Source organism: Arachis ipaensis, chromosome B03 (assembly GCF_000816755.2).
Source record: "Arachis ipaensis cultivar K30076 chromosome B03, Araip1.1, whole genome shotgun sequence".
Lineage (NCBI taxonomy): Eukaryota > Viridiplantae > Streptophyta > Magnoliopsida > Fabales > Fabaceae > Arachis > Arachis ipaensis.
In genome coordinates, this window is record NC_029787.2 from 126,657,572 (window position 1) to 126,683,479 (window position 25,908).

General features: G+C 33.5%; 3 protein-coding genes across 6 annotated transcripts; 2 read left to right on the forward strand and 1 right to left on the reverse strand.

The window, feature by feature from the left end:
- On the forward strand, positions 1,177–5,161 carry LOC107631898 (ubiquitin-conjugating enzyme E2 2). The gene is made up of 6 exons (XM_016335480.2): positions 1,177–1,418; positions 2,005–2,138; positions 2,234–2,259; positions 2,838–2,927; positions 4,294–4,382; positions 4,745–5,161. The coding sequence occupies exons 2-6, from the start codon at positions 2,014–2,016 to the stop codon at positions 4,871–4,873; spliced, it is 459 nt and encodes a 152-aa protein (XP_016190966.1). The 5' UTR covers positions 1,177–1,418; positions 2,005–2,013; the 3' UTR covers positions 4,874–5,161.
- LOC107631897 (probable LRR receptor-like serine/threonine-protein kinase At1g14390) lies at positions 5,627–9,325 on the reverse strand. The gene is made up of 7 exons (XM_016335479.2): positions 7,693–9,325; positions 7,397–7,530; positions 7,031–7,274; positions 6,641–6,834; positions 6,502–6,536; positions 6,294–6,405; positions 5,627–6,141 (listed from the first exon to the last, which is right to left on the reverse strand). The coding sequence occupies exons 1-7, from the start codon at positions 8,918–8,920 to the stop codon at positions 5,908–5,910; spliced, it is 2,181 nt and encodes a 726-aa protein (XP_016190965.1). The 5' UTR covers positions 8,921–9,325; the 3' UTR covers positions 5,627–5,907.
- On the forward strand, positions 12,319–15,337 carry LOC107634789 (protein IQ-DOMAIN 31-like). 4 transcript variants are annotated; one of them, XM_021119706.1, is made up of 7 exons: positions 12,319–12,379; positions 13,061–13,172; positions 13,256–13,552; positions 13,924–14,112; positions 14,190–14,270; positions 14,448–15,048; positions 15,141–15,337. In XM_021119706.1, exons 2-7 carry the CDS (start codon positions 13,074–13,076, stop codon positions 15,176–15,178), a joined length of 1,305 nt encoding a protein of 434 aa, XP_020975365.1. In that variant the 5' UTR covers positions 12,319–12,379; positions 13,061–13,073; the 3' UTR covers positions 15,179–15,337. The 4 variants fall into 4 exon arrangements, with proteins under 4 accessions (XP_020975365.1, XP_016193696.1, XP_020975364.1 ...); XM_016338210.2 differs by lacking the exon at positions 12,319–12,379 and adding an exon at positions 12,460–12,493; XM_021119705.1 differs by lacking the exon at positions 12,319–12,379 and adding an exon at positions 12,511–12,696 and having other exon boundaries at positions 13,045–13,172.

The window sequence follows — 25,908 nt, forward strand, 5'->3', positions numbered from 1 at the left end:
GGAACATACTCATTCTCATCCGCACTATCAGACAAGTCGCTATCACCACTGTCCGCCACGTAATCTTCGTCCGACTCCTCCTCGCACTCCTCGGCCTGATCCAATGGAATAGCGACATGAATGGGTGGTGGTGCGAGGGGTCGGTCGTCCTGCACATAGGTCGAGTGTACGGAAAGACCACCGCCACTGTGTCCCACCTCTACAGACAGCTCCATCACTTGCTCCACCATGATCCTCTCATGGATGTCAAACATCACTCGCACATGCTCGTCGCCTAGTAGTCGGAATAGTCGAAATCGGAAGACTCCGTTACCCATGGGAGCCAACAACCTATACGCCACCCTTCCGATCTTCCTCGCTTCTGTACCACCGAGCCTACTCAATATCAAACTCTTCAAATCCGATAACGTATTCACACGTTCAGTGCGAAACAATATTGGATCCTCGCACTCAAATGTCACCCCATTGTCGCCGTTTCTCATACGGGAATTGGGATACACAAACACAACTATGTACGGACTACTACTAGCCATTAATGCCCCGTATTTGTGAGAAAATATGATACGAAAAGTTTGTAAGAAATACCAAGAGTTACACATCCTTTTATAGCCGGTTGGACACAACTCCAAGTATCTCGTTTACATTGTAAACGCGATGACATCTCGTTTACACTGTAAACGAGATAAGGGTAGTGTAAACGAGATAAGGTCTATCTCGTTTAGACATAGCACAGCTGATGTGTCATATCTCGTTTACACTGTAAACGAGATACATGCAATGCCATCTCGTTTACATTGTAAACGAGATATGATTGTAGAACATAAATCGGTAAATATTTTTAAATTTATTTATTTCGGTAATTAATATTTTTATTTTATTTATTTAAATAAAAAATTCAAATGAATTGATGTGCAATTAATAATTACTAATTAATTGGCGTCTTTCATGAATGACGTCATACAAAGATGACCCCATAATAAAATGAGAAAATAATAATAGCAAAATAAGTTTAATAAAATCAGATTTGTTCAGTTACTCTCTAAAAATATTAGTCAAAAACAGTAACTTTTTTATTTTTTCTCGATATTTTATCCATGCACAACAAATCAATATTCTTTGGGTGTAATTTTGCAGTAGTAACAAAATAATCTCCCAATAATCTCTACTAAATAATAACTATGATGATGAGATTAGAAGGGAATATCTTTTTCTCTGTCTCTGTGTGAGTTAAGCGAGTTGCCATGGAAGCATTTCTCTCACTCTGATGCCCAAAGCTAAATTCTCTCTTCACATTCTTTTACTGTTTTTTTTCTTTTCTTTTCTTTTTGGTTCTCCATAAATACCATCCATCCCAGAGCTTCATTCTTCTCTTCTCTCTCTGCTCCTCCTCCTGGGATTGCACCTGCTCTCACTCACAAGTTAGAATTCTCTCTCTTCTCCATATTTCACTTAAAAACCCGTTTTTCCTTTTGTGTGAACGGTTCGTCATTAAATTAGTTCGTACCCAGATCGATTTCGCTTGTTTTTTATTCGAAAAACCCTATTTTGGTTGGTGGGTTGCTCGATGTTTGTTTGGCTTGTGTTTTTGGTGAAAAGGGTGAAGTCGATCTAGGGTATCTGCTAGAGTGGGTCTTTTAATTGTTATTGGTTGTTTCAAAATACTTGATTCTGATGTTTTATTGAAATGATTTTGTTGTTTTGATTTTTTGCTCACTGATTCGTACCTAGATGGATTTTTTGCTAGCTGGATTCAGCTCTAGGGAATTGGGATTTTCTCAGTTGCGAATGTTTTAATGGAAATTTATGCGGAATTTGCTCTTTAAGGATTTTGTTGATAATTGTTTAGCTATGTGAACATCAATCTGTGTCTCTATCTTGGTGTGTGTGTTTTTCTGCATTTTCTGAAGTTTGAACTTTCCATGTATTCTTATTACTGTGGTTTGTGTACATGGGCATGTCAATTGCTGATTACTACGGTTTGGGTTGTGCTTGATTGAATTATAGGTGGTGAGGATGTCGACTCCTGCAAGGAAGAGACTGATGAGAGATTTTAAAAGATTGCAACAAGATCCTCCTGCTGGCATCAGTGGAGCTCCCCAAGACAATAATATTATGCTTTGGAATGCTGTCATCTTTGGGTGTGTAGGAGTTTTCAAATCCTAACATTCTTTATATTTATTTAAATATGTTATCATAACAATCTAATTATACTTTTTCTCGGTGCTTTTTTCAGACCGGACGATACCCCTTGGGATGGAGGTATAAAAGTATTCTACTTTATATAAGCTGAAGGACTTAATATCTCATTTCAGCATTTTCACATATGATGATGATTATTTGTGAATTTCTTGCATGTGGTTTACTTGTAGAAGTAGCATATGTCTATTAGGTATTGAGGCTTTTACTTGGTGGGGTGTGAGGACTGAGGACTGAGGAGGGTAAGCATATGGAGCCTTAGCCTCACAAGCTTCGAACCATGACCTCTAAGTCATGAGGCAGCAACCATATCGTTGTGTAGTTGTGTCAAATCGCATCTTTGTTGTCTTTCTTTACTAGAATCTGAAACAATTCTAGTTGTCTATTGGAAGTGTATAATATTGTGTTGTACTATAATATAACTTGTGCTTGTAGGTCTCACCTAAATCTTGGTATTCAATATGCATTTTTCGAATTAAACTTTTGATTTATTGCTCCAATTGTACTATTGTAGACACAATAGGACAAAATACTAAAGGTTTAAGTTGACCCATGTCATGTTTACACTTCTTTTTTCCCCCTTGTGATTAATGTATTCAAAGCATGTAATTATATTGTGTGATGCTGCTTTATAATTTCAGGTACGTTTAAGTTGACACTTCAATTTACGGAGGATTATCCAAATAAGCCTCCTACAGTGCGTTTTGTTTCTCGAATGTTTCATCCGAATAGTAAGTCCAAACTCGAAATTTCAACATTGCTATCCCTGTTGGAGTTAGAATGAAAGTCATTTGAATTATTTTATTTGTGTGGCCATGAATGAGTATTTATTTAGCCTATAGAATATTGTAGAAACGGCTTTTGGGATTTCATTGGTGGTGCCTTTGTCTTCTTCCAAGCTTTCTTTAACTATAGTTTATCCAATATATAAAACACACCCTATTTTGTATTATGTCTAGTTTTGGCACTTTGGTTCTATTGAATGTAGAAACTTTGCAAACTTTTTATCTACATAATTTAGTTAGCTTTTGGTAATGGCAATATGGCATCTTGTAATTTGGTTCATATATATGTGTTTTTAATGATTGATTTGTTTATTAAAGAAAGTTGAGACTTGAAATTTTAATTCCAAAATATGTGTAATAAAGGATGTAGTGGCCCTTTTGATATCTTTGTTTCCTACACAAGTTTTAGGGGACTGATATGAATATGATTAAAGTAGAAATCATTGTAGAGAATTATTGTGCAAATATGTTGACAGTATTATAATTATTAGATATAAAAACCGTTAATTAACCTTTGCTCAACTATATTAGGTTTTAGTATAGTTGGTTCTTGACTTGGTACTAGAGTTTGGTTTTGCATTTGTAGAATTTAATCTAAGGGGTATTAATTCTGTTAGAATTGATTTTGAACTGAAGTAATTAATGTTGGTAATTCATATAAAAGTAACAACAACAATAACAACAACAACAACAACAAAGCCTTATTTCACCAGGTGGGGATGGCTACATACCATGCTATTGAGCCGTATCATGGATAATTCATATAAAAGTAAATAAGATAAAAAAGTTGGCACCCTTAATTAGTCACACCATTTAATGAATTCTCGTACAAAATTATTTAAACTCATTATCAGATGAATTATACATAGTTAACAACTTGTCACGTCAAGGTTGCATGCCAAATTCATGACAAAATATAAACAATTACAAGAATTGATCAATCAAAGATGATTTCATGGGAGTATTTGGTTGGGGTGCAATTGACACACATTGAATGACCGATTTTTTGTCGAGCAAGTTTTGTTGTATAGAATTTGCCATTTAGCATCTATTTGCTGTAAAACACACAATCTTTTCAAAGGATGTTCTCTCTCAAACATGTTGAGTACTTGGAAAGCTATGCTTTATAGAAGTCTTAGTAGTATTTTTCTTTTGTAAAAATAAAATAAAATAAAAAAGACTATTTCATTTTTCTGCAGAAAATATTATGTTCATTTAACCATAAATTGGCAGAGTAGATAACATTGATAGGATATTTGCATCAGAATAACTTTGATCCAATTCTAACCTGCTTTCTACTTGTCAATTTCAGTTTATGCAGATGGAAGTATATGCTTGGACATCTTACAAAACCAGTGGAGCCCGATTTATGATGTAGCTGCAATACTTACCTCAATCCAGGTAATTGTCATTTGCTTAATATTTTGGGGTTGCTGAAAGAAAGTTTATACTGCAGAGTTTGATTCCAGTTAACCCCTTTTTAAAATTTCCCTTTCTTTTTCTTGGTACATAGAAGTTTCACTGGAGGTTGGGTTATCTCATTCGAAGGTTGTGTTAGTGAAGGCTCTTTGTGATTTAATCACATATTATAAACCAATGAAAGTCCTTCAAAAGGAATCAAGCCTAATCCCTTCTTTAAAAATTTCCCATTTTTAGTTTTCAGTTTATACTGCTTGATGACATTCTTGTTAAGATAGAGAGATATAGAATTAAAATTTATTAGATGTATGTTAACTTTCTTTAAATTGGCTTTCTTGTTGCAGTCACTGCTGTGTGACCCAAATCCAAATTCCCCGGCAAACTCTGAGGCTGCTCGGATGTTCAGTGAAAACAAGCGCGAATACAACAGAAGAGTACGTGAGATTGTTGAGCAAAGTTGGACTGCTGATTAATTATAATCTTCAATAGGCTGCCACTAAGTCTGTTAAAAGGTTGTCAACTGATCTGAAGGATCTGACTGAGTAACCTTGAGACTTGAAAAAAAGAACAGTTGTGTGTTGTCTCTAGTCCTTCACAATGTGTTTACTCAAACTTCATATGAATTAAGGTTGTAGTTAAAAGGTTATCAAGGGGATCTGAATGATTCAGTAACCTTGTGACTTTAAAAGAATACTTATATTTCTGTGATGATGTGTTTGCTCAAACTTTATATGAATTAATATTCCACCATATTTTCTCCATGTTCTTCCTATCTGTGTTTTTGTTTACTTTATCATTTCAATGCTATAACTTTAGATCTAGTTAGCTGATAGATTCTCCAGTCCAAAAGAAAAAAAGCTGATAGATTTTGGTTATTTGGAGTTAATTCTTATGGAGGAAGTAATACATGCAGGTTGATGCTAGCTTTATTAGTTAAACAATGAAATATTTGTTGAGAATATTGAATTTCCATGATAAGAATCTGAATTTGATTGAAAAGATGCAGTGAATAAAAATATAAAATTATCAAAAGATTTAAACAAGACAAAATATATTATATGACAGAAAATGTATGTCTTGTATGATTTATATTTTTCTTTTGAATCAATGAACATCATCAAGTTTCTTTTTAAAAGAAAAAAAGTTGGAGCAGTTAATTAGCTGAGAGACAAGAATAAGAGTTGATTAAGCAGAGAAAAAAATTAATAGAATAGGGAAAAGTCAAATTGGTGACAAACACTCAAGTGTAATATTGCTATTAATTATCATTCTCATCATGGCTTATTAAAACGATTTTATGCCTTATTCAAGGGTAATCCAAAGAAATTGGTAGATACAAACTTGAAGAGGAACTTCTATGACTAGACAATAAGTTTGTAGGAACAATTCAGGACAAGTAGTGCATTTTGGCCAAATATAGAAGAAAATAAATATTTACATGTTCATTTATTCATTAAGATCAATGAACTTATGGAATGCCAGCAGACACTTCTATTGACAGGGATGTTCAGAACTTTGTGCTGAGATTTCCACTGCTGGTCCAGGACTCTTGAACTTGCATCGAGTACTGCAAGTTCCACAGAACATCCTCGATCGAAGGGCGCTGACTAGCAGCCTTGGAGAGACAATTGATGGTGATCTGAACTGCAGTCCTCATTGATTCATATGCATAAGTTCCCCTCAGGCAAGGATCAACTGCACTCCTTAGTACTGACTGTGCTTCTGATGACCCTTTCTCCAGCTGAAATTGATAAAATACTGAATTAAAGATAAGAAAAATATACCTTGGTTACAACCTTTTTATGGTAAACATAGCTATGTAGAGTTAACACTTCTATGATTCTTAGGTTTTTTATTGGAGGATATCTAAGAACAAGTGCTATGGATACTAACCTCATCCTTCAGCTCCTCTATTTCACTGGAAGATTTAATTTGTTTGCCAGTGATAACTTCAAGAAGAATAACACCCAACTGATAGATATCTTCCTTTTCTGCATTATTTGTGCTGCATGTGGGATTAACAACATATTAATTATACTTATTACACAGTAATGGAAGACTAAAACTGAAGAAAGAGATGATAGTGAGCAGAGATATATACCTGCCAATCTGATTGGAGGCATTTTGGTCAGTGTTCTGGAAATTGGCCAAGACAGGTATGATTCAATGTTAGAGACATGGATGCAATTATACAAACATTACTGAGAAAATAGTCCAAATTACATGTACTTTCTGCTAACCTTGGATGGCAATGGAATGCTGTATCTACTAACTTTTGCATTGAGGCTATCATCCAATAGAATGTTCTCAACCTTCAAATTGTTGCCGAAAATGCCAGGAGCAACTCCTGTGTGCAAGAACTGCACCCCTCTTGCAATGCCTATGCTGATTGCCATTCTTTGTGGCCATTTCAGCATATCTCTCTTTCTCCAATCTGTTGAGTAAGACACGTTATATTTTTTTGGACTTTCAAATCCTTGCTTTTATAGTGAGCCTTATTTTTATGGTGGTGTTTGATAAGTGTTTCAAGACAGAAAACACAGACAATAGAGACAGAGACAAGACAGAAGTTGCGTTTCTGTTATATTTTTGTCATGAGACGATTACCAGTGTCTATGTGATCGTTTTACCTGTAAGTTGATCCCTAAGCGACACATTTGATATGTGTTCAAAGACAATGAAGACTGTGCTTGTTGGTTGAGGATTTTCCTGATGAGTAATGACACAGTGTCCTAGAACACTCATCAAATGCCTGTGCCTCAAATTAGGCAAAACCTCTAAGTTCTGGTTAATGGTGTGGGGCAAACCCTTCTGCTTTATTTTTACACAGTTAACCAGGACCACTGCACCATCTCTGAGCCAACCTCTATATAGCTGTGTGAATACAATAGTAAATGAACACACATTAGAACCTGTTTTCTGTGGGTTCCATCTCATCATGGAAAACAAAACAAGCTATGAACCCTGTAAATAACTTGAAAGAAAAATTCTCTTACTTGGCCCTGTGTTCCTTCTCCTATTAGATTTGTTGAGTCAAAGTTGTTTGTTGCATCTTCAATTTCTTCTGATGTGAAATTACAGTATGGTGGCATTCCAACCGCAGATAGCCTCATCGTCTGAGGAACACGTCCTATTCCAACATGTGAAACCAGATTAATGAATGCATCACTTTAATCAGTTTAATGAGAGTCTAAAAGAATCTGAAAGTGAAAATCTAAAATGTATAACCATTTATCATATGATCATCATCCAATAACAACAATAATAACAACTATATCATAATGTTTCTTACTGGTATCAGTGTTTGGTCCGGGAGATGCTCGGGCATAAAATTTATCAGCAACGGATCTGTCGCGGTGACGATATGATCTTTCTTGGTTGGATTTCCTCACAATGAACACAGTGAGTAGAACCAGAATTGCTGCAATTCCCACAGCACCTCCAATTATACCAAGTAATAGACTTAGTTTCACTCTGGATTCGTTCTCCTTCTTTGTTTTCTCCGGTGGCTTAACGGCTAAGGCAACCTCTTTCTTGCAAAATGAATATGGATGCTGCTGGTCATTCAACCTTCTTGTTGAAAAACAATTCCCAGAGTATAGCACCTTGCCCGTTGAAATCATTGAACCAATGCATGATGGCAACTTTCCAACTAGAAGATTGTGTGAGATATCCACAAATGTCAGTGCAGAACCACATGCTGTTTTTGCCGAAAGGTTACCACTTAATTGGTTTGCAGCTAAGTTTAGGTACTGGAGAGAACGCAAAGAGAAAAGAAAAGATGGAATCTTTCCAAAGATTACATTGGAAGAGATGTCAAGTGTCTGAAGCTTATCAAATTTTATGAGTTGAAGAGGAATTTGAGATCTCAGAGAATTGTTCCTCAAGATAAGACTCACAAGATTCTGGCCTAATAGTGAAGGAAAATAAGGACCAAGCTTGTTGCCACCCAAGTTAAGCTCTTGAAGAAAAGTTAGCTTTTTGAAATCTGGGACAGTTCCATTGAAGAGATTATCAGCCAAAACAAGACTCTTGAGGCTCTTCAATGTTGATATTGATGGTGGAATTTCACCATAAATGAAGTTTGAACTAATGTTGAGAACCTCCAGTGACCAGAACCTGTTGATCTTGGAAGGTAATGGACCCCACAGACCTAATGAAACCAATGATAAGGCCTTCAAATTTGAAAACTTTGTCATCACAGTGAAGAGAGAATCAATGGAGAACCTTGATGAAAGGATTTGATGAGAACTAGTGTTGTTTCCAATGATGGTGAGTTCTGTGACATGGCCATTTGTGCAGACTATGGTGAGGGAAGGTGATGGAGGGAGGTAGCAGAAGTTGGTCCAGTTATTCCATCCTTGAAGGGCTTGTGGATATTCTAGAAGCTTCTGAACTTGGAAGAGGATTCTGTTCTCACTGCTTACAAGCTGTGCAGAAGTACTTGTTGTTATAGTAAGCAGAACAAGAAGGATTGTTGAAGGAAACAAGTTACAGAACAAAACCAATGATCTCTTCATATTCTTAGACTTAAAGAAAAGAAAAATATTTGTAGTAAACAGAATGGTTTTGTCACAGCATGAAAGCTATTAAGCAGTGAGCATAAGTAAACAGAATTGCTTTCTTATCTTTTTCTTTCCAGTTGTACAGAATCAAACACTTTAGTTAGTACATAGGAAAGCTATCAAGCAGAAAAGTTATTTGTCATGTTATAATGATTGCATGAAAAGATTTTCTGATGGAAAATTATGAGGATAAAGAATTTCAGTAATGTTGTGGAGCAGGTAGGACAATGGAAGGAAGAGGACCCCCAATTTTTTTTTTCTTAAAAAAAAATACTGAAACCTGAGATCTGGAAAAGAATGAGATTTCAAAACTTTGAGAAACCTTAAAAGAGTGTGTACTAAATAGCTTAGTAAAGGAGACTTCATTAACTAGACACGTCACATGAAAGATGCAAATGAAATAAAAGGTGCTGTGTAATAAAGAGAAATATCTTTTGTATATTTATTTATTTTATCAAACAGTTTTAGCCTAAAAAATTTTAATATGGAAGAAAAATGAGTGATATATTTTAACATGGTAATTTTTGGTGTTTTTTAAAATTGTGAGAGTATACAAATCGAACCTTTCGATTTGTGTTTAAAAAGTTGAAAAAAATTCAGAGTACACAAATCAAACCATGCGAGTTGTTTGATTTTAAAATTTTGCTTAAGAAATCGCATGGTCCGACTTGTGGTTTGGCAAATATGAATTTCGAAAGCTAAAAAACGGACGTCCGAGTTGTTTGTTGTTGTCAATTTTTTTATGAAATGGAATATCAAATGCAATTTGAATCGTCCGTTTACTGATAAAAAAACTCGCATGATCCGAGTTCTGTTCCACTGATACCACATGGCTGTGAAGTACCTATATTCCCCATATTCGAATCCAACACCACTTTTGCTTTCATATCCAAATTAAAAAGTGACAGTGTAAACTATCATCAATTTTTTATTCCGTTTTCTAGTAGGAAAAAATGTAGAATTCATAAAGAGAAAATATAATATAGGGATTTGGGAACCATGATATTAAATTGCAACTTGGCTCTCCAAGGCTCCAAGCTGCCAATGATGCCAAAGTCAACACACGGCTCTGAATTCAAAGTTTCAAGATGCAGGAACTTAACTCGGGGCACTTAGTAGTGTTGACCATCTTATGATGGACTTGCATGTATGTTATCACATCACCAAGTTCAGATATGAAATTTTTAAAAATTACAGTATTCCAGCAAATTTTCCATATTATTGTCTTTTGTACCGTGTTTTAATTTCTTCTAAGACACCAAAAAATAACCATAGAAATTGATTAGTTAAATTTATCCATCTTTAATTAATAGGATAATGTGAGTGATGTAATAGTAATATATTAATTAATGTATGAATCCCAGGCGCCACGGCACGTGGCTTTAGCGAGGGTAGGGTTCATATATCCAAATAATTTAAAGTTTCATTGTCAAACAATAATAGCGTAACTTTTCCCTTTGGGTTTTGGTTGGAGAGTGCTTAGATTTTTGGAGTTTTGTGATTGTGACATTGTGTCGGTGAAGTGTTCCTCAAAACTCAAAAAAGCATCCTACAGTTAGAGAGGTCCATGTTTCCACGCACATTCTTTGGTACAATGCATTTGACACTGACACATTTTTTTAATGTAATATTAGTTAGTTACACCTAATCATGCTCTTCTTTATGATAGCATAGCATTTTTTTTAATAATAATAATAATAATAATAACTGTAATAAAACATTGATATGGAAGGAAAAGAATTAAAGGAATCCGAAGAAGTGTTGTTTAGCATTGTTTTCCACTATATACATGCATTGCTGGATTTAGTAAATGTACGTGTATTGGATTGTAATAAGTTGCTAGCAATTTCATCATATAATAATAACAATAGTAAACCAACTTCGCTTGATTGAGTGGTCAGCTCACTCGTCCGTTTAAGCAAGTGTTGAGAGTTCGAATCCTGTCTTGTGCATGCAGCAACTCATTAGCCAGCGGCAGACCCTTAAATGGAATTCAGATCCGCGACGAATTAGTTCTTAACCTGTCGGGTTGGGAGATACCGTTTGGGTAAACCAAAAAAAAAAAAAAGAGAAAAATATCAAATGGTTAATTACTTTGTTTGGATGCATGTGTGAAGATGGACAAGTCAATTTTGTACAAGATCTTAATAGTTAATACTATATTTTGAGATAAGAATTTTGACTTTTAGATGGTTGTATTCTTATTTTATTGCAGAGAATAGAAAACTTATATAAAAGAAGATTTTGTTAATAAAAGAAGGCCAAGATTCAGGTTTTGCAGAACCTTAACATAGTGACAATTGTTGATATTTTAGTATTTTACTTTAGATAATATTTGTCATTTAACTCATACTTTGGATAAAAATAGAAATCTAAGGTATTGTTGTTCTATTTTGTAAACGCTAAAGAACATCACCCGGTTTTTACCCGGTATAATTGTGGCCCGAAAGTGTATTGGTTTCATCGGGTCTAGGGCCGGGTTCGGGTCTAATAAATAGACCCGGTGTATATTTCGGGCCGGGTCTGGGTCACATCAAACCCGGCTTCACCCGTCCCATGTGCACCCCTAATGGAGTCTATGAAATGAAAAATTTTCTCTCATTTTGAAACTCTATACGGAAACTCAAGTAGGCCATCAAGGAATCTATTAGCTTCCCTACAAGTATTGGACAATTTAACCTTCCAATCAATGTTAGTTTGTTTCCTAGTAGCATTAATTGTATAGCATTATGAGCCAATGGGTTACTACAACCTCCGTACACAAGACTAGATTCGAACTTTTGACACTTGTTTAAACAGACTAATAAACTAACTACTAAATCAATTCAATTTTATTGCCCAAAAAGTTTCCAAATTTCAAGCATTCGCGTTTCTGGGACGGTTCTGCATAAAACATAAAACCCATATTGTGACGGATTCATAGGCCCAATACCAGAAAGAAAAACATTATTTTGATGTGTGGCATTAGCTAGTTTCATTGTTAGTTTGTTGGTTTGGTTCCTTAGCACATGGCCCACGTGCTAGACAATACTGGCCTTGTTTATTTGTGACTTTATATTATATCATTCAATTATTGAAAGAAAAATAAATGATTTTAGAGATGCAACTCACAATTCACAAACTAGTCACTGCCCAAGTGGTTATGTTATGTCTCTTTATGATATATATCCTTAATTAGTAGACAAGACATTGTGATTTATGAGAATTCAGGTGGAATATTATTATTCATGCATGCTTGGCCCATCCATCGGAATAATATTTTGTCCATTTTTAATACTTTACAAGTGTGAAATATATATTCTCAAGTTCCTCATTGGATTCACTTCCATTTTCCATGTGCCAATGCCTTCTTTCAAATCATTGCAATTACAGAAAAAAGAGATGGAACTGAATTATTTTATTATCATTATTGTGGTACTACTACTAATTTAATACCAAGTCTTGAATAAATATATAATATATAAATGAGAAAAGAAATAAGATGTGGATGTAATTTTGTTAATAGTGGAACATGAAACCTCGTGAGAGGTATCTTACAGTTGCAGCCAGTTACAAACACTGTCTCCTCATTCATTTTATGATTCATTATAGCTTCTGCCACTTTCTTAATCATTGCCACCCTTTTATCCATTTTCTTTATTTTTTATTTTTTTGGCTATAACTACTTGTAACTTCTAAGTCTTGTTCATTCTCTAACTTCATAGTTCGTTCATTCATTACCTGTAATAACTGTAAGTGCATGCTACTCAGTACTCACCTCTCAATGTAGTGGCTGCTCTTCTTTTCTTCTGATGTTGTTTCTGTTTTCTTTGGCTTTTTTCCAAGTTCTTGTCACAGTAGAATAATATGAATTATTTGGTGCTTGATTTTGATTTTGATTTTGATTTTGCAATGTATGTTCCTTATGTTCCTTAACGTGATCAATCATGTATCCCTTTTGGTGAATCATTAATAAAATAATGTTCATCTAAGTATCTAACTACAAACTTGAACTTTTTGATAGTCTAGTGATGTTGATTGGGACTGTTTTGTTTAGTTTAACCTTTTTCTAATTTAAAAGAGATTGAGTTTTTTATTAGTACATGATTCTTGCAGATTGATCTTTTGAATGATGGGAAGACAAAGTGCTAGAAAGTGGATTAGAAACTTAATTCTGGGCAAGAAATCATCATCGAAGTCTAATTCATCAAAACCTCAAGATGTTTTTGTGAGTTTTTTTTTTCTTTTTTTGGGATGATTATTTAAACATATTCTGTATTTGTGATTGTGATTTCAACTGTTGTGCTAAAGAAACCTTCAAGTAACAAGGATATGGTGATGGTGGTGGTGTCTTCTGAGGCATCAATGTCTCCTCATCCAGCCCCTCCAAGTTCTTCAGCTAAAGCCATAACAAAAGGAATGGTACCAGAAAATGAGGTAGTTAATGGATCATCAAATGAAAAGCTTTTTGTTATTGCAAGTGAAGATGAACAGGCCAATGCACAAGCACAAGATGCTGTTGCTAATATTGGATCTGAGGATCATGCTGAGAAAATCAACCTTACAGAGGCAGCTATAATAGCTCAAGCAGCTCTTAGAGGCTATCAGGTATTCAACCTTTCTTTCATGCAATTTTTCCATTTTTACCATTTTTTTTTGGTAATTAATGTGTATTTGTTTCTCTTAGTTGGACTATATTAGATTCTCTCATGTAAAAATTTCATGTGATTTTGTATATAACTGTCAAGTGTTAATTGTTGTTATGATTCATCACAAAATCTTCTCAGTACATATGGATAGAAACTTAGTGTATTACAAAATTCTTCTAGAATTTATTTATCTTGTTAAATGGATAATTGATGTAGCAGAACTTATCCATGACATGAAAACATAGTATCCATAAATCTTGCAATATAGCATACATATTGGTTTGCATTTGCATAAAGCCTTAGACAGATTCATATGTCTCTATATATCAGGCACGCAGAAAGTTTGAGATACTGAAAGGGATGATACCCCTTCAAGCTCTTATTCGTGGCAAGTTGGCTCGAAGAGAAGCTGTTTCTGCTCTATACTGTGTTAAGGGAATAGTTAAAGTTCAAGCACTCGCTCGTGGTTATAAAGTTAGGCACTCTGCTATTGGTCTTCAAGTGCAGAAAACTCTTAAGGTATTATAGCAAGTTCTTGAACTAATTTACTCTATACAATGATCATCTATGTGGTTTATTAACATATTTTCGATTAGGATACTAAATGTTCAAATTCTATTGGGAGAGTTACATCAACAAAGGCAGAGAAGATTTCAGATAGTGTCTTTGTTCACAAGGTAAGAACTAAGAAGTACTTCTTGATTAAGAGTGTGATTAAAATGCACTCTTTGCATTGATTCAAAGTTGATAAGACTGGAATTTGTAGGTCTAATACTAAGTTGATGTAATCTTTTTGTTGATATGATTTGTGAATATGAAATGTGTAACAAGAGTTAATTAATGTGCCTTTTCAGCTTCTGGCATCGTCGCCGGCGGCTGTGCTTTCCAGACAACTCAGATATGAATGGCTTGAACGTTGGACGAGATCACGATTTTGGGCACCTCTTCAAGAATTGAAGAAAATTTATGAGAAAAATGTTTTAGGCCAAACAGTAGAAGCTGGTGAGGGAAAAGCCAAAAGAAATGCAAGGAAAGGAGAAGCTGTGAGGGTTGACAAGAAAAAGGAATCAAGCATGGCATTGCATTCATCAGTTAAGGAAAATGAGAAAAGAAAACAACACATGACAAGAATTGAGGATACTAATAATAGTAGTTTCCAGAGAAGAGCTTCACTTCCTGCTAATTATTATTTGAAGAATGATAAGAATAAGAATGAGTCATCACAAAACACTACTACTACTACTACTACTACTACTACTACTCCAAGAGTTCCAAGTTATATGGCTCCTACTGAGTCTGCAAAAGCTAAGCTAAACTCTCCAAGATTTGGTAGTGATTTGGTATTAGACAGAAATGGTATAAGCAGGAGGCTGTCACTTTCATTTTCACTTAATGGCAAGTTAGGAATGGCAAAGATAGATAACAGATCCCTCTCATCTTCAAGGGATTGGACAGGTAACAACTTTTTCTGTAATTATAGTGATGTTTTGTGGAGTTATATATCAACTCTACTTGAAGCTTACATTTTTTTTTATTGGTATTATCAGTTTCAGATAAGTTGATCCAACCTCAGTGGAGAAGGTGATTTAATGTTGTATCATCTCAAATAGAGTGGAGTGTTGACCTACATTGCAGTCTCTGTCTTTGTCTTTGTTAATTCATCATATTTGTCAATAGATACCTGGTAAATATGTGTAATAATCATTATCATATTTAGTATGCCATATTCAATTTTCTTTTACTACTTAGATATTATAAAAAGAATGACTTTAACACAATGAAATGGAGTATAATACTAGTAAAAAAAAAAAAAAAAAGAAGATAAACTACTCAAACAAAATAACTATGAATTACTGAGCATTACTATGAATGTATGTTGAGAATATAATAGGGGTGTTAAGAGACGAGAAAGGATCAAAAGAATCTTATCATGTTAAATAGCAACGCAAGCATCCTTTTTAAGTGCTTAAAATCCTAAAAGCTGATGGTGATAATTAATGATTTTCCTCTAATTTCAAAAGAGTATACCACACAAACCAGACACTAAGGGTAGGTATTTGATTAAACAAATTATATGACACCCTTTGTTAAGTCTGCAGCGGAATTTTGACTTCTAATAACTACAAAGTAATATAAAATTGAACACTACTCACAATAATGCACTCGCTATATAATTACTAAAGAGAAAAGGAAATAAAATAAAATAATAATAATAATAATAATATGAAAAGAAGATGTGAATGTAGTTGTTATTGTTGATGATGATTGAATTGAAATTCTACAAACGTTTATATAGTGGTTATATGCTATAATTTCAACGGATAGAAATAAAACTTTCTTATAATAACTCTTAGCCTTCCTTTTCTTAGCCTTCCTTTTTTTTCTCTCTCCCTCATAATTCTCCACCTCGTTCACAATTTGAAATCTACTCAAATTTTGGACGATCAAAGTGTGGTATTCATATCTGGTTGCATCATTTTTACAATGACTGCTTACGTACCCTTGTTTAGGATCAAACCAATTGTAGTTCCTCTATTTCTCCATGTATTGCCTAACATGAAGCAATATTGAGCAATTCCAAAGTATTGGAACTTGTTTCCTGACACTACTTTAGTCAACATATCAGCAGGGTTTTCATCTGTGTCTATTTTTATAGAGAAATGTTACCTTTCTCTATAACATCGCACACGAAGTGATATTTTACATCAATATGCTTGGTACGAGCATGATGAACCTGATTTTTAGCCAAATGAATTGCACTTTGACTATCACAACTCAGATTCACGCAATCTTGCTTTAACCCCAAATTATCTAGAAGACCCCTTAGCCACAATACTTCTTTCACCCCTTCTGCTACTGCCATGTACTCAGCTTCTGTAGTAGATAGTGCCACTGTAGCTTATAACATCGATCGCCAACTAACTGGAGCACCTTGTATTTTATATACATAACCAGTTGTAGAACGTCTTCTATCTAGATCACCAGCATAATCAGAATCAACAAAGCCGCTAATTTGACATGATTTTCCACTAAAGCATAAACCTGTGTCAATGGTACCCTTCAAGTATCTTAATATCCATTTGACTGCTTCCCAATGTGCCTTACCTGGGTTTGCCATGAACTTGCTAACAACACTGACTGCCTGTGAAATATCTGGGCGTGTACACACCATAGCATACATTAGGCTACCGACTGCACTAGCATAAGGTACATTTTTCATGTAAGTCTTATCCTCTGCTGTTGTGGGAGATTGTTTACCAGAGAGCCTAAAATGTGGAGCCAACGGCGTTACCACCGATTTAGCCTTTTTCATTTCAAATCTTTCAATAACACGCTCAATGTACCCGCTCTGGCTCAAGAACAATTTTCGGCTTGATCTCTCTCTTTTAATTTCCATGCCTAATATTTTTCGTGCAGCACCCAAATCTTTTGTTTCAAATTCTTTACTGAGTTGAACCTTTAACATATCTATCTCCACCTTGCTCTTAGAGGCAATAAGCATGTCATCCACATACAATAGAAGATAAATATAATCACCTCCAGAAAGCGTATGAATGTATACACAACAATCATAATTACTTCTGGAAAAACCTTATTTCAACATAAAGGAGTCAAATCGCTTATACCATTGCCGAGGAGATTGTTTCAATCCATATAGCGATTTTCTCAAGCGACATACATGACTTTCTTTACCCTCAACCTTGAAACCCTCAGGTTGATACATGTAGATTTCTTCCTCTAAGTCACCGTGCAAGAACGCAGTCTTCACGTCTAGTTGTTCCAACTCAAGATCACCATGAGCAACAAGACTTAAAAGCACTCATATGGAAGTGTGTTTCACCACAGGAGAAAATATCTCGTTGTAATCAACACCTTCTTTCTGTGCAAATCCCTTCGCTACTAACCTAGCTTTGAATCTTGTACCATCTGACTTAGTAGGATCTTCTTTTCTTTTATACACCCACTTACAACCAATTGCAGTCTTTCTCACGGACAATGGGACCACATCCCATGTCTTGTTCTTATGAAGAGATTGCATCTCTTCCTCCATAGCGACCAACCAATTCTCTCTATCTTTGTCTTTGATAGCATGTTTGAAGGTGACCGGCTCATCATCCTCCACTGAGAGTGCATAATCTACCAAGTTTAGCTGCCCATAATGTCTCAAAGGCTTGTCTGACCCGAACTTCTGAACAAATTTATAATTCCTCTTTGACCTAGTAGATGCCAAAGAATCCTGCTGCTGCTGTTGTAATGCATGTGCATTTTCTCGCTGAATTTTCTCATGATCAAGTTCATCCTCTGCATCATCTCGAGTAGCATTAGGATGCTCCACCTGAACATTACTAGAGTCTATTTGTTGGTATTTAGACTCTATCTCCACCACTTGAGTATTTGAAGTTTTTCCAACATCACCATCATCTGGCACCATATCTTTAGACAAAGCTACCATAGATCGTTCATCAAAGATAACATCCCTACTAATTACAAACTTAGAATCATTTACACTCCAAAGGCGATAGTCTTAAACCCCTCTTGAATACCCCAAAAAGATTACCTTCTTTGCTCTATCATCAAGCTTATTATCTTTGACATGATAATAGGCTGTGCATCCAAAGACTCTGAGTTTCTCGTAATCTGCATGTTCTCCTGACCACACCTTATAAGGTGTGTTTCCATCTAGAGAAGAATGTGGGGATCGATTCACTATGTAGCAAGCTGTAGCAACTGATTATGCCCACCATTCTCTTCCTAACCCAAAATTAGAGCGCATACACATTGCCTTCTCAAGTAGCGTACGATTCAGTCGTTCTGCGACTCCATTCTGTTGTGGTGTCTCTCTAACTGTCTAGTGTCTTGTAATGCCTTCTCGGTCACAGAACTCCTTGAAAGCCCCATCCGTGTACTCTGTGCCATTATCAGATCGTAGAGTTTTTAACTTCCTACCCATTCGATTTTCAACCATTGCTCTCCACCGCTTAAAAGTGTCGAATACCTCATTCTTATGTTTGAGGAAGTAAATCCAAACATACCTAGAATAATCATCAACAAAAGTAACAAAATACCTGGAACCACCCTTGGAAGTAACTTTAGCCGGGCCCCAAACATCAGTATGCACGTAGTCTAACAACCTTTTGCGTTTGTGCTTGCTTGTAGAAAACTTCACCCTGTGTGCCTTTCCATACACGCAATGCTCACAAAATTCCATTTGTGGTTTCTTCATATTCTTCAGCAAACCTTGTCCATAAAGCAATGATAGACCTTTCTCTTACATATGTCCAAGCTGCATGTGCCATATTCTCGTGCAATCTGTTTGATCTCTACTTCCACCGATTCCAACTGCTAACTCACCTATAACCGTTGTCCCCAAAAGAGAATAAAGATTACCGTGACGAACTCCTTTTATCACTACCAAAGAACCACGAACAACTTTCAGTACCCCATTTTCTGCAACTATTTTGCAACCATTTTTCTCCAACAAACCTATGGAGATCAGATTTTTCCGCAAGTTTGAAATATGTCTCACATCCTTTAAGGTTCTTACGACACCATCATGCATCTTGATTCTTACAGTACCCAACCCCACAGTTTTACAAGCATGATCATTGCCCATTAAAACTGTGCCACCATTTATGCTTTCATAGGTAGTAAACCACTTCCTATTTGGACACATATGGTGAGAGGCTCCTGAATCAAGAATCCACTTACCGGAGATTTCATAAGATTGTTCTGTTACAGAGTAACAATCCTCCTCATCATTTGAGATGTAGCTTGCTTCTTGCTTTTCTTTCGAGTTGTCGTCGTTGTCGTTGTTCTGTTTCTTGAAAGTTATCTTCTTATTTGGACAATTTGCTTTGAAATGTCCAGCCTCACCACATTTAAAGCATGTTCTCTCCGTGTGAGGTCTAGATTTTGGCCTAGACTTTCCACACTTATTACCTTTTCCTCTTTCATTAGTCCTTCCTCTACCCGCGAACAATCCTTGTGCTTGATCATTATACTCTCTTCCATTTGAAGATGACATTACACTTGTAGCAACCTTACGTAGATCATCTGCTAAAAGTGATGCCCTCGTCTCATCCATGGTCAGAGTGTCACCCACCAGCATCAATGTCTGCACCAGATTTTCATAGGACTTCGGTAATGAAAGTAACAATATGAGTGCCTGGTGTTCATCATCAACCTTCACATCTATATCCTTTAAGTTTAATATGATCCTATCAAACTTATTGATATATTCTCGAATTGAGGTGCCTTCCTCCATCTTGCATGTATACAATTTGGATTTTAAGTAGATCCTGATAGTTAGAGTCTTTGTCATGAAGTTACTCTCTAACTTTAACCAGATGCCTGCTGCAGTTGCTTCTTCGTTCACCAAGAAAGCAACATCCCTCTCAAGGCATAAGATTATTGCAGCTCATGCCTCAAGATCTAATTCTTCCCAATCCTCATTTTTCATTCCTTCCGGTTTTTTCTCTTTTTCCGCTAGTGCCTTGTGTAACTTCTGTGATATAAGCAGATTTTTCATCTGCATCCTCCAATAGGAAAAATCATTTTTTCCATTGAACTTCTCGATTTCATATTTGCCTACTTTGACATTACCACTAGTAGAAGTCATTATATTTAAAATTGAATTTTACCACTCAAATAATGAATAATATAACGTTGGCTCTTGATACCAATTGTTAAGTCTGCAGCGGAATTTTGACTTCTAATAGCTACAAAGTAATATAAAATTGAACACTACTCACAATAATGCACTCGCTATATAATTACTAAAGAGAAAAGGAAATAAAATAAAATAATAATAATAATATGAAAAGAAGATATAAATGTAGTTGTTATTATTGATGATGATTGAATTGAAATTCTACAAACGTTTATATAGTGATTATATGCTATAATTTCAACGGATAGAAATAAAACTTTTCTATAATAACTCTTAACTTTCTTTTTCTTAGCCTTCATTTTCTTTCTCTCTCTCACGCCCTTCATTTCAAAATACCATCATATAATTAAGGAAATAATAATAACGATATTCTGTTGTTAACAAGCTATAGTTCAAATGGCATAGTCTCTTCATCTTTAATTATCTAAAAGTCCGGAGTTTGAGTTTCAATCCTAACTTTGAAAAAAAAAAAACGAGACTCTATTATTCAACAAATTATTTATAGAGTTAGAATGACAATCACTTGAATTATTTTATTTGTGTGGCCAATGCATTAGGATTGGGAATTCATGGTGCTGACTTTGTCTTCTTCCAAGCTGTCTTTAACTATATTTTATCCAAGAAATAAAAACAAAAAATAAGAAGCTTGACTTTAGAGAGTTACCTTGTCCTTATCTATGGTCAATAGTGGCCACCTTTGCGTCCAGGTACAGTATCATCACAACTATATATACTACTTCCTTTATTATAAAAAATAAATGTTATCAGCGTGTGAGGCTTTCGTCATATAATAATAAAAATAAAGGATATAATAAAACCAAAAAACAACAATAATAATTAATACATGCATGATGCATCTGGTGTTCCCTAGAGTTCCCCTGATCACTTCATTAAGAGATCTCTTTTTTTCATTTTCTTCAAAGATTCAATTTTTCATCATTCTTTCTTCCTATTGAAGTGTTTGGAGGAACTCCTGGAATCACCGGTGAAGAACGCACGTAACCAAGACAAAGCTTTGCACATAACACATACACATATGTATATAGTATGTATGCTTCTAAATTATTTTGTTTCTTCAGTTTCTTATTCTCATGATCTGATACTACTTCTTATCCTGTGAAGCTATAGATTAAGGTTAGTTATGTTGGAAAATTATTAATTTTTTAGTTTAATAGTAAGCAATATATATATTAATTATAATCACAAATTAAGTTATTTCACTAAATAAATTATAATTATTTTTTATTTAAAATTAAATAAGAATAAAACCAAAAATACTATTTTATTTAAATTTTAGGATTTAATGTAAATAGTAATTTTAGAGTTTCGGTCTCCAATATATTAAAGTCGCCTCCATAGCTATTTCCTCAACAAAAGAGTTGCTATTCAGTCCTATCAGGAATATAGAAGATTTTGATTGAGGAAAATTAAAAAACCATAAAAACTAAATTTTTTCAATCATACTTATAAATTAAGGTACGTTTTCGCATTCAAGTATTTTTTTTTAATGATTTAATATGGATGGTCTTGAATTAAAAAATTTTAAGAATTTTCAACAAGTTATAGAATATAACGATTAATTAATTTTCGTCAACTCGTTTAATTTCTTATTTTCTGTATGTATAATAAGCCTTGACCTAAAAAGAATTTGAGTAAAATGAAGGTGGAAAAATATAATAGGCTTCATAGATTTTAGAATTAGCTATGCTTTGTTAGGGATATAATTTGTTATGATGATTTTTTTTTCCCAGAATAGTTGGGTGCAATTGTTTTGATGATACTGCTACGTATATATACGGTAGATTCTAGTATGATTATATGGTAATTATGTAAACCAGAATGAGACCCGCAATGCGCAGAGAGGTAGATTACTTATATTATAAATAGATTTTAATAAATATTATATTAAAAATATTTTAGAGAATATATTATAAATAAATTTTAAATTTATTTTTTTTAAAAAAGATAGATTATTTTTTTTAGAGTTATATAAAACTGCATTTTCTTTCTTTTTTTTTTTTTCAGTTTTCGATTTGCATTAATTGTTGCACTTTGTTTTTTTTGTGTTTTTTGTTTGTTTGTAAATAATTTAAACAAATGAATGGATGAGAATGAAAAACATATAAAAATGTTAAATTAAATTTAAGAAATTTTTTACAATTAGTATGAGAAATTAAGAAATGAAGAGTAGTAAGAGTTTTAATATATATAAGTTGTAGAATTTGAATATTTGTAACTGAAATTTTTTATAATAATTATTATTATGACACTTTTAATGTATGTTTATTGCATTTATTTAGTACTTGATGTTTCAATTGAATAATAATAGATAAGAGTTTTTTTGTTTTAATTTTTTTAAAACATTTTACTAAATAGTGATTGGCTAATTTTCATCTTTTGCCAAGTCATTAGAATTGCTGATGTGCCATCATTAGCAAAGAAAAGATGGCTTAAACTCATTGTGGAGAAAGTTAGTATCAGCTTTTATATATTATAAAAATGTTAAATTAAATTTAAGAATTTTTTGACAATTAGTACGAGAGATTAAGAAATGAATAGTAGTAAAAGTCTTAATATGTATAAGTTGTAGAATTTGAATATTTGTAACTGAAATTTTTTATAATAATTATTATTATGACACTTTTAATGTATGTTTATTGCATTTAATTAGTACTTGAATAATAATATATAAGAGTTTTTTGTTTTAATTTTTTTAAAATATTTTACTAAATAGTGATTGGTTGATTTTCATCTTTTGCCAAGTTATTAGAATTGTTGATGTGGCATCATTAGCAAAGAAAAAATGGCTTAAACTCATTGTAGAAAAAGTTAGTATCAGTTTTTATATATTATAAATAGATAGATTATAAATAGATAGATAGATTTGGCAAGATTTGAGTGGTGAATTCTAAAATTTTGACAAGTAAGCGATGGTGCTGACATGGCCGTTAGTAGAAGAAGAGAAATAACTTAGAAGTAATGTGGGTAAACCTAATTTTGGTTGTGACTGTTGGACAGAACCGTTTAAAAAAGAGGAATACATAAACCTGTGCTACTTGCAATGAGTTCACAATTAAAATGTTATTATTTATAACAAATAAATAGGACTATTGAAAATGATATTGAACAACAGAATGAGAAGAGTAAACGGCAAAGTTGAAAATCTTTAGGAAGATACTGGGACGAATTTCCTACGTTGGCGACGCCGAATGGTGACGTTGGTCTGAGACCCAAAATCGAGCTCCGACAGAAAAACCGCAACATGAGGAATGGAGTTTGCCCTGGTCTCTGCAATTTATGCAATGCGGCTCCGCCGGAGATGGACATCGTGATGGACAATTTGTTTTGAGGAAAAAACAATGGCTCATAGGACCGGAAGAGAATGGAGGAAATATGATTTTGGTATGGAGAGGTGCCAAGAGGAAGAGGATTTCGAGAAGTATAAGAAAGGTAATAAGCTCTTTGGTTTTCAGAGCTTTTTTTTTTGTAAATGTTAATTTGTGTTTTGTTGTTTTAGAAATAAGGATTGATTTGGAAAAAATTAAGTTGTTGATTTTTATTGTGTTTTTTAGTTGTTTTTTGTGTTTTTTTATTTGAAAATAAAAGTTGATTTGGCAAGATTTGAATGGTGGATTCTAAAATTTTGCCAAGTAAGCGATGGTGCTGACATTGCCTTAGTAGAAAAAAAAATAACTTAGAAGTAATGTGGGTAAACTTATGTACCTACTTTTATATATTAAGAATAGATACATGTTGTTAAAATTAAAATTATATTTTTTTTATATTTTAGTAATACTTTTTAAAATATCATAGTCACTATAATTACGGTAAGATCATGATATTAGAATTTAAAGATAAATATTAAATTAGTATCTAAAAAATTTTTGTACTAACAAAATAATACCTGACTTTTATTATTGACAAAATAATTTTTAAAATATTTTAAAATTTGACAAACATATCTCGAACTCGCGACCCCCTCTCCCTCCCTCCCCATCGATCTTATTTATAAAAAAACTGTACTTGCACCACTTCGGATATATAGAGTACTGTTTTTATTTTGCAAGCGTGGAATTAAATGACTAATTGAGTATAAAGCTTTAACTTTATTGTCGGGTTATGTTACTAACCTTTAAGCACTCTTCAGACTCTTTAATTAATTAGCAGGGATCAGATGTTATTGATAGATCCCATAATATAATAATGTAATATTATTAGGACTCTATGTTATCAAAGAATTGATTAATTTAACTTAGTATCAACCTGTTAACATATCTGTAAATGTTATGATACTTTGGTGTTTATTTATTAAATTTTTTTTTAAATAAATAATTTTTTAAAATTAAAATTTATTACAAAAATAAATTTGACAAAATTTAGGCAACAACCGGCAACTGATCAATGATCATATGTAACGCTGTACTATATATGCCAATGAGTAATAATTTAAATGACATAGTCTTCTCATACTCAATTAAAAAATTGCGGATTCGACTCTCATATCTTTGGTAAAAAAAAAAAATTCGATTCATGAATTATGGTTATACCGTTAACCCCTAAAATTGCAAACAATTATCATCACTTATTCGGAAAAACAAAAAAACAAGGAATAATCTATTAAAAAAAAAAAGGAATAAGCAATTTTGATTGGTTTCGGACCCTCGGAAGGGGAATAAAACAATTTAACCATTTGATTAAGATGGATTTAAGCACTTCTTGTTAAGTGTTAAGCATTGAATTGTTGATTCCCACGACTTATTGAATAATAATGTAAGAAAACTGAAATCGTAGCTTCTAATAGCCTTTGGCGAAACCATAGGGATTTTGTGTGAGCGCGGCGCCATGCATCTTCTAAAGTTTTGAGAAGAAAAGTATAAACATATAATTTTTATTTATTAAATATAAATAAAATGCTTGTATTTTTAAAAAATACAGAAACATATAAATTTGATCAAATTGAGCATTAGATATGCATGTAAAGCTTTATCTACTGGTGTAGGTAGGTTCATAAAAATTAGCTGACATCAAAATCTAATATATGGTTATTATTGAATCCATCGTCCAAGCGAGTGAAGATTTCCGGAAACTTCCTGAAGGATTTATAGAAGATAAGATATAATATAATAACATGAAGATATATATAAATCAACGTGGTCAAATCTTATTAATTAGTTATCATCGGTAACATTTGGAAACTCATCCACCGCCACTTAACCATACTATATATCCCTTCGGTTTTTCTGATGCTACACCAAGGCGCCATGAAACAACATGCCAATATGTCTCATATAATTTTCTAATCATATAAAAGTGCAAAATTAAAAAATATCGAAAATGTTTGGTTATCAAAAAAAAATTAGTCAAAAATAATTATAATTTGTCTTATTTAGTATTTATTGATTACTACGACAATTAATGAATGCTAAATAAGATAAATTTTAGCTGTATTTTTTGTTTCCCTAGATTACTCATTAAGTATAGTCTAATATTTGTATACAAACAACCTTAATAGCTAAAAAGTATTAGATTTGATTTTCCACTACAACCATTTTGAAATTATTCTTGAAGATTTATACGGACGACATGGTTTTTTTTTAATGAGAAATAGGCCAGCTTGAGAATCTTTTGAAGTTGTAATTTTTTTA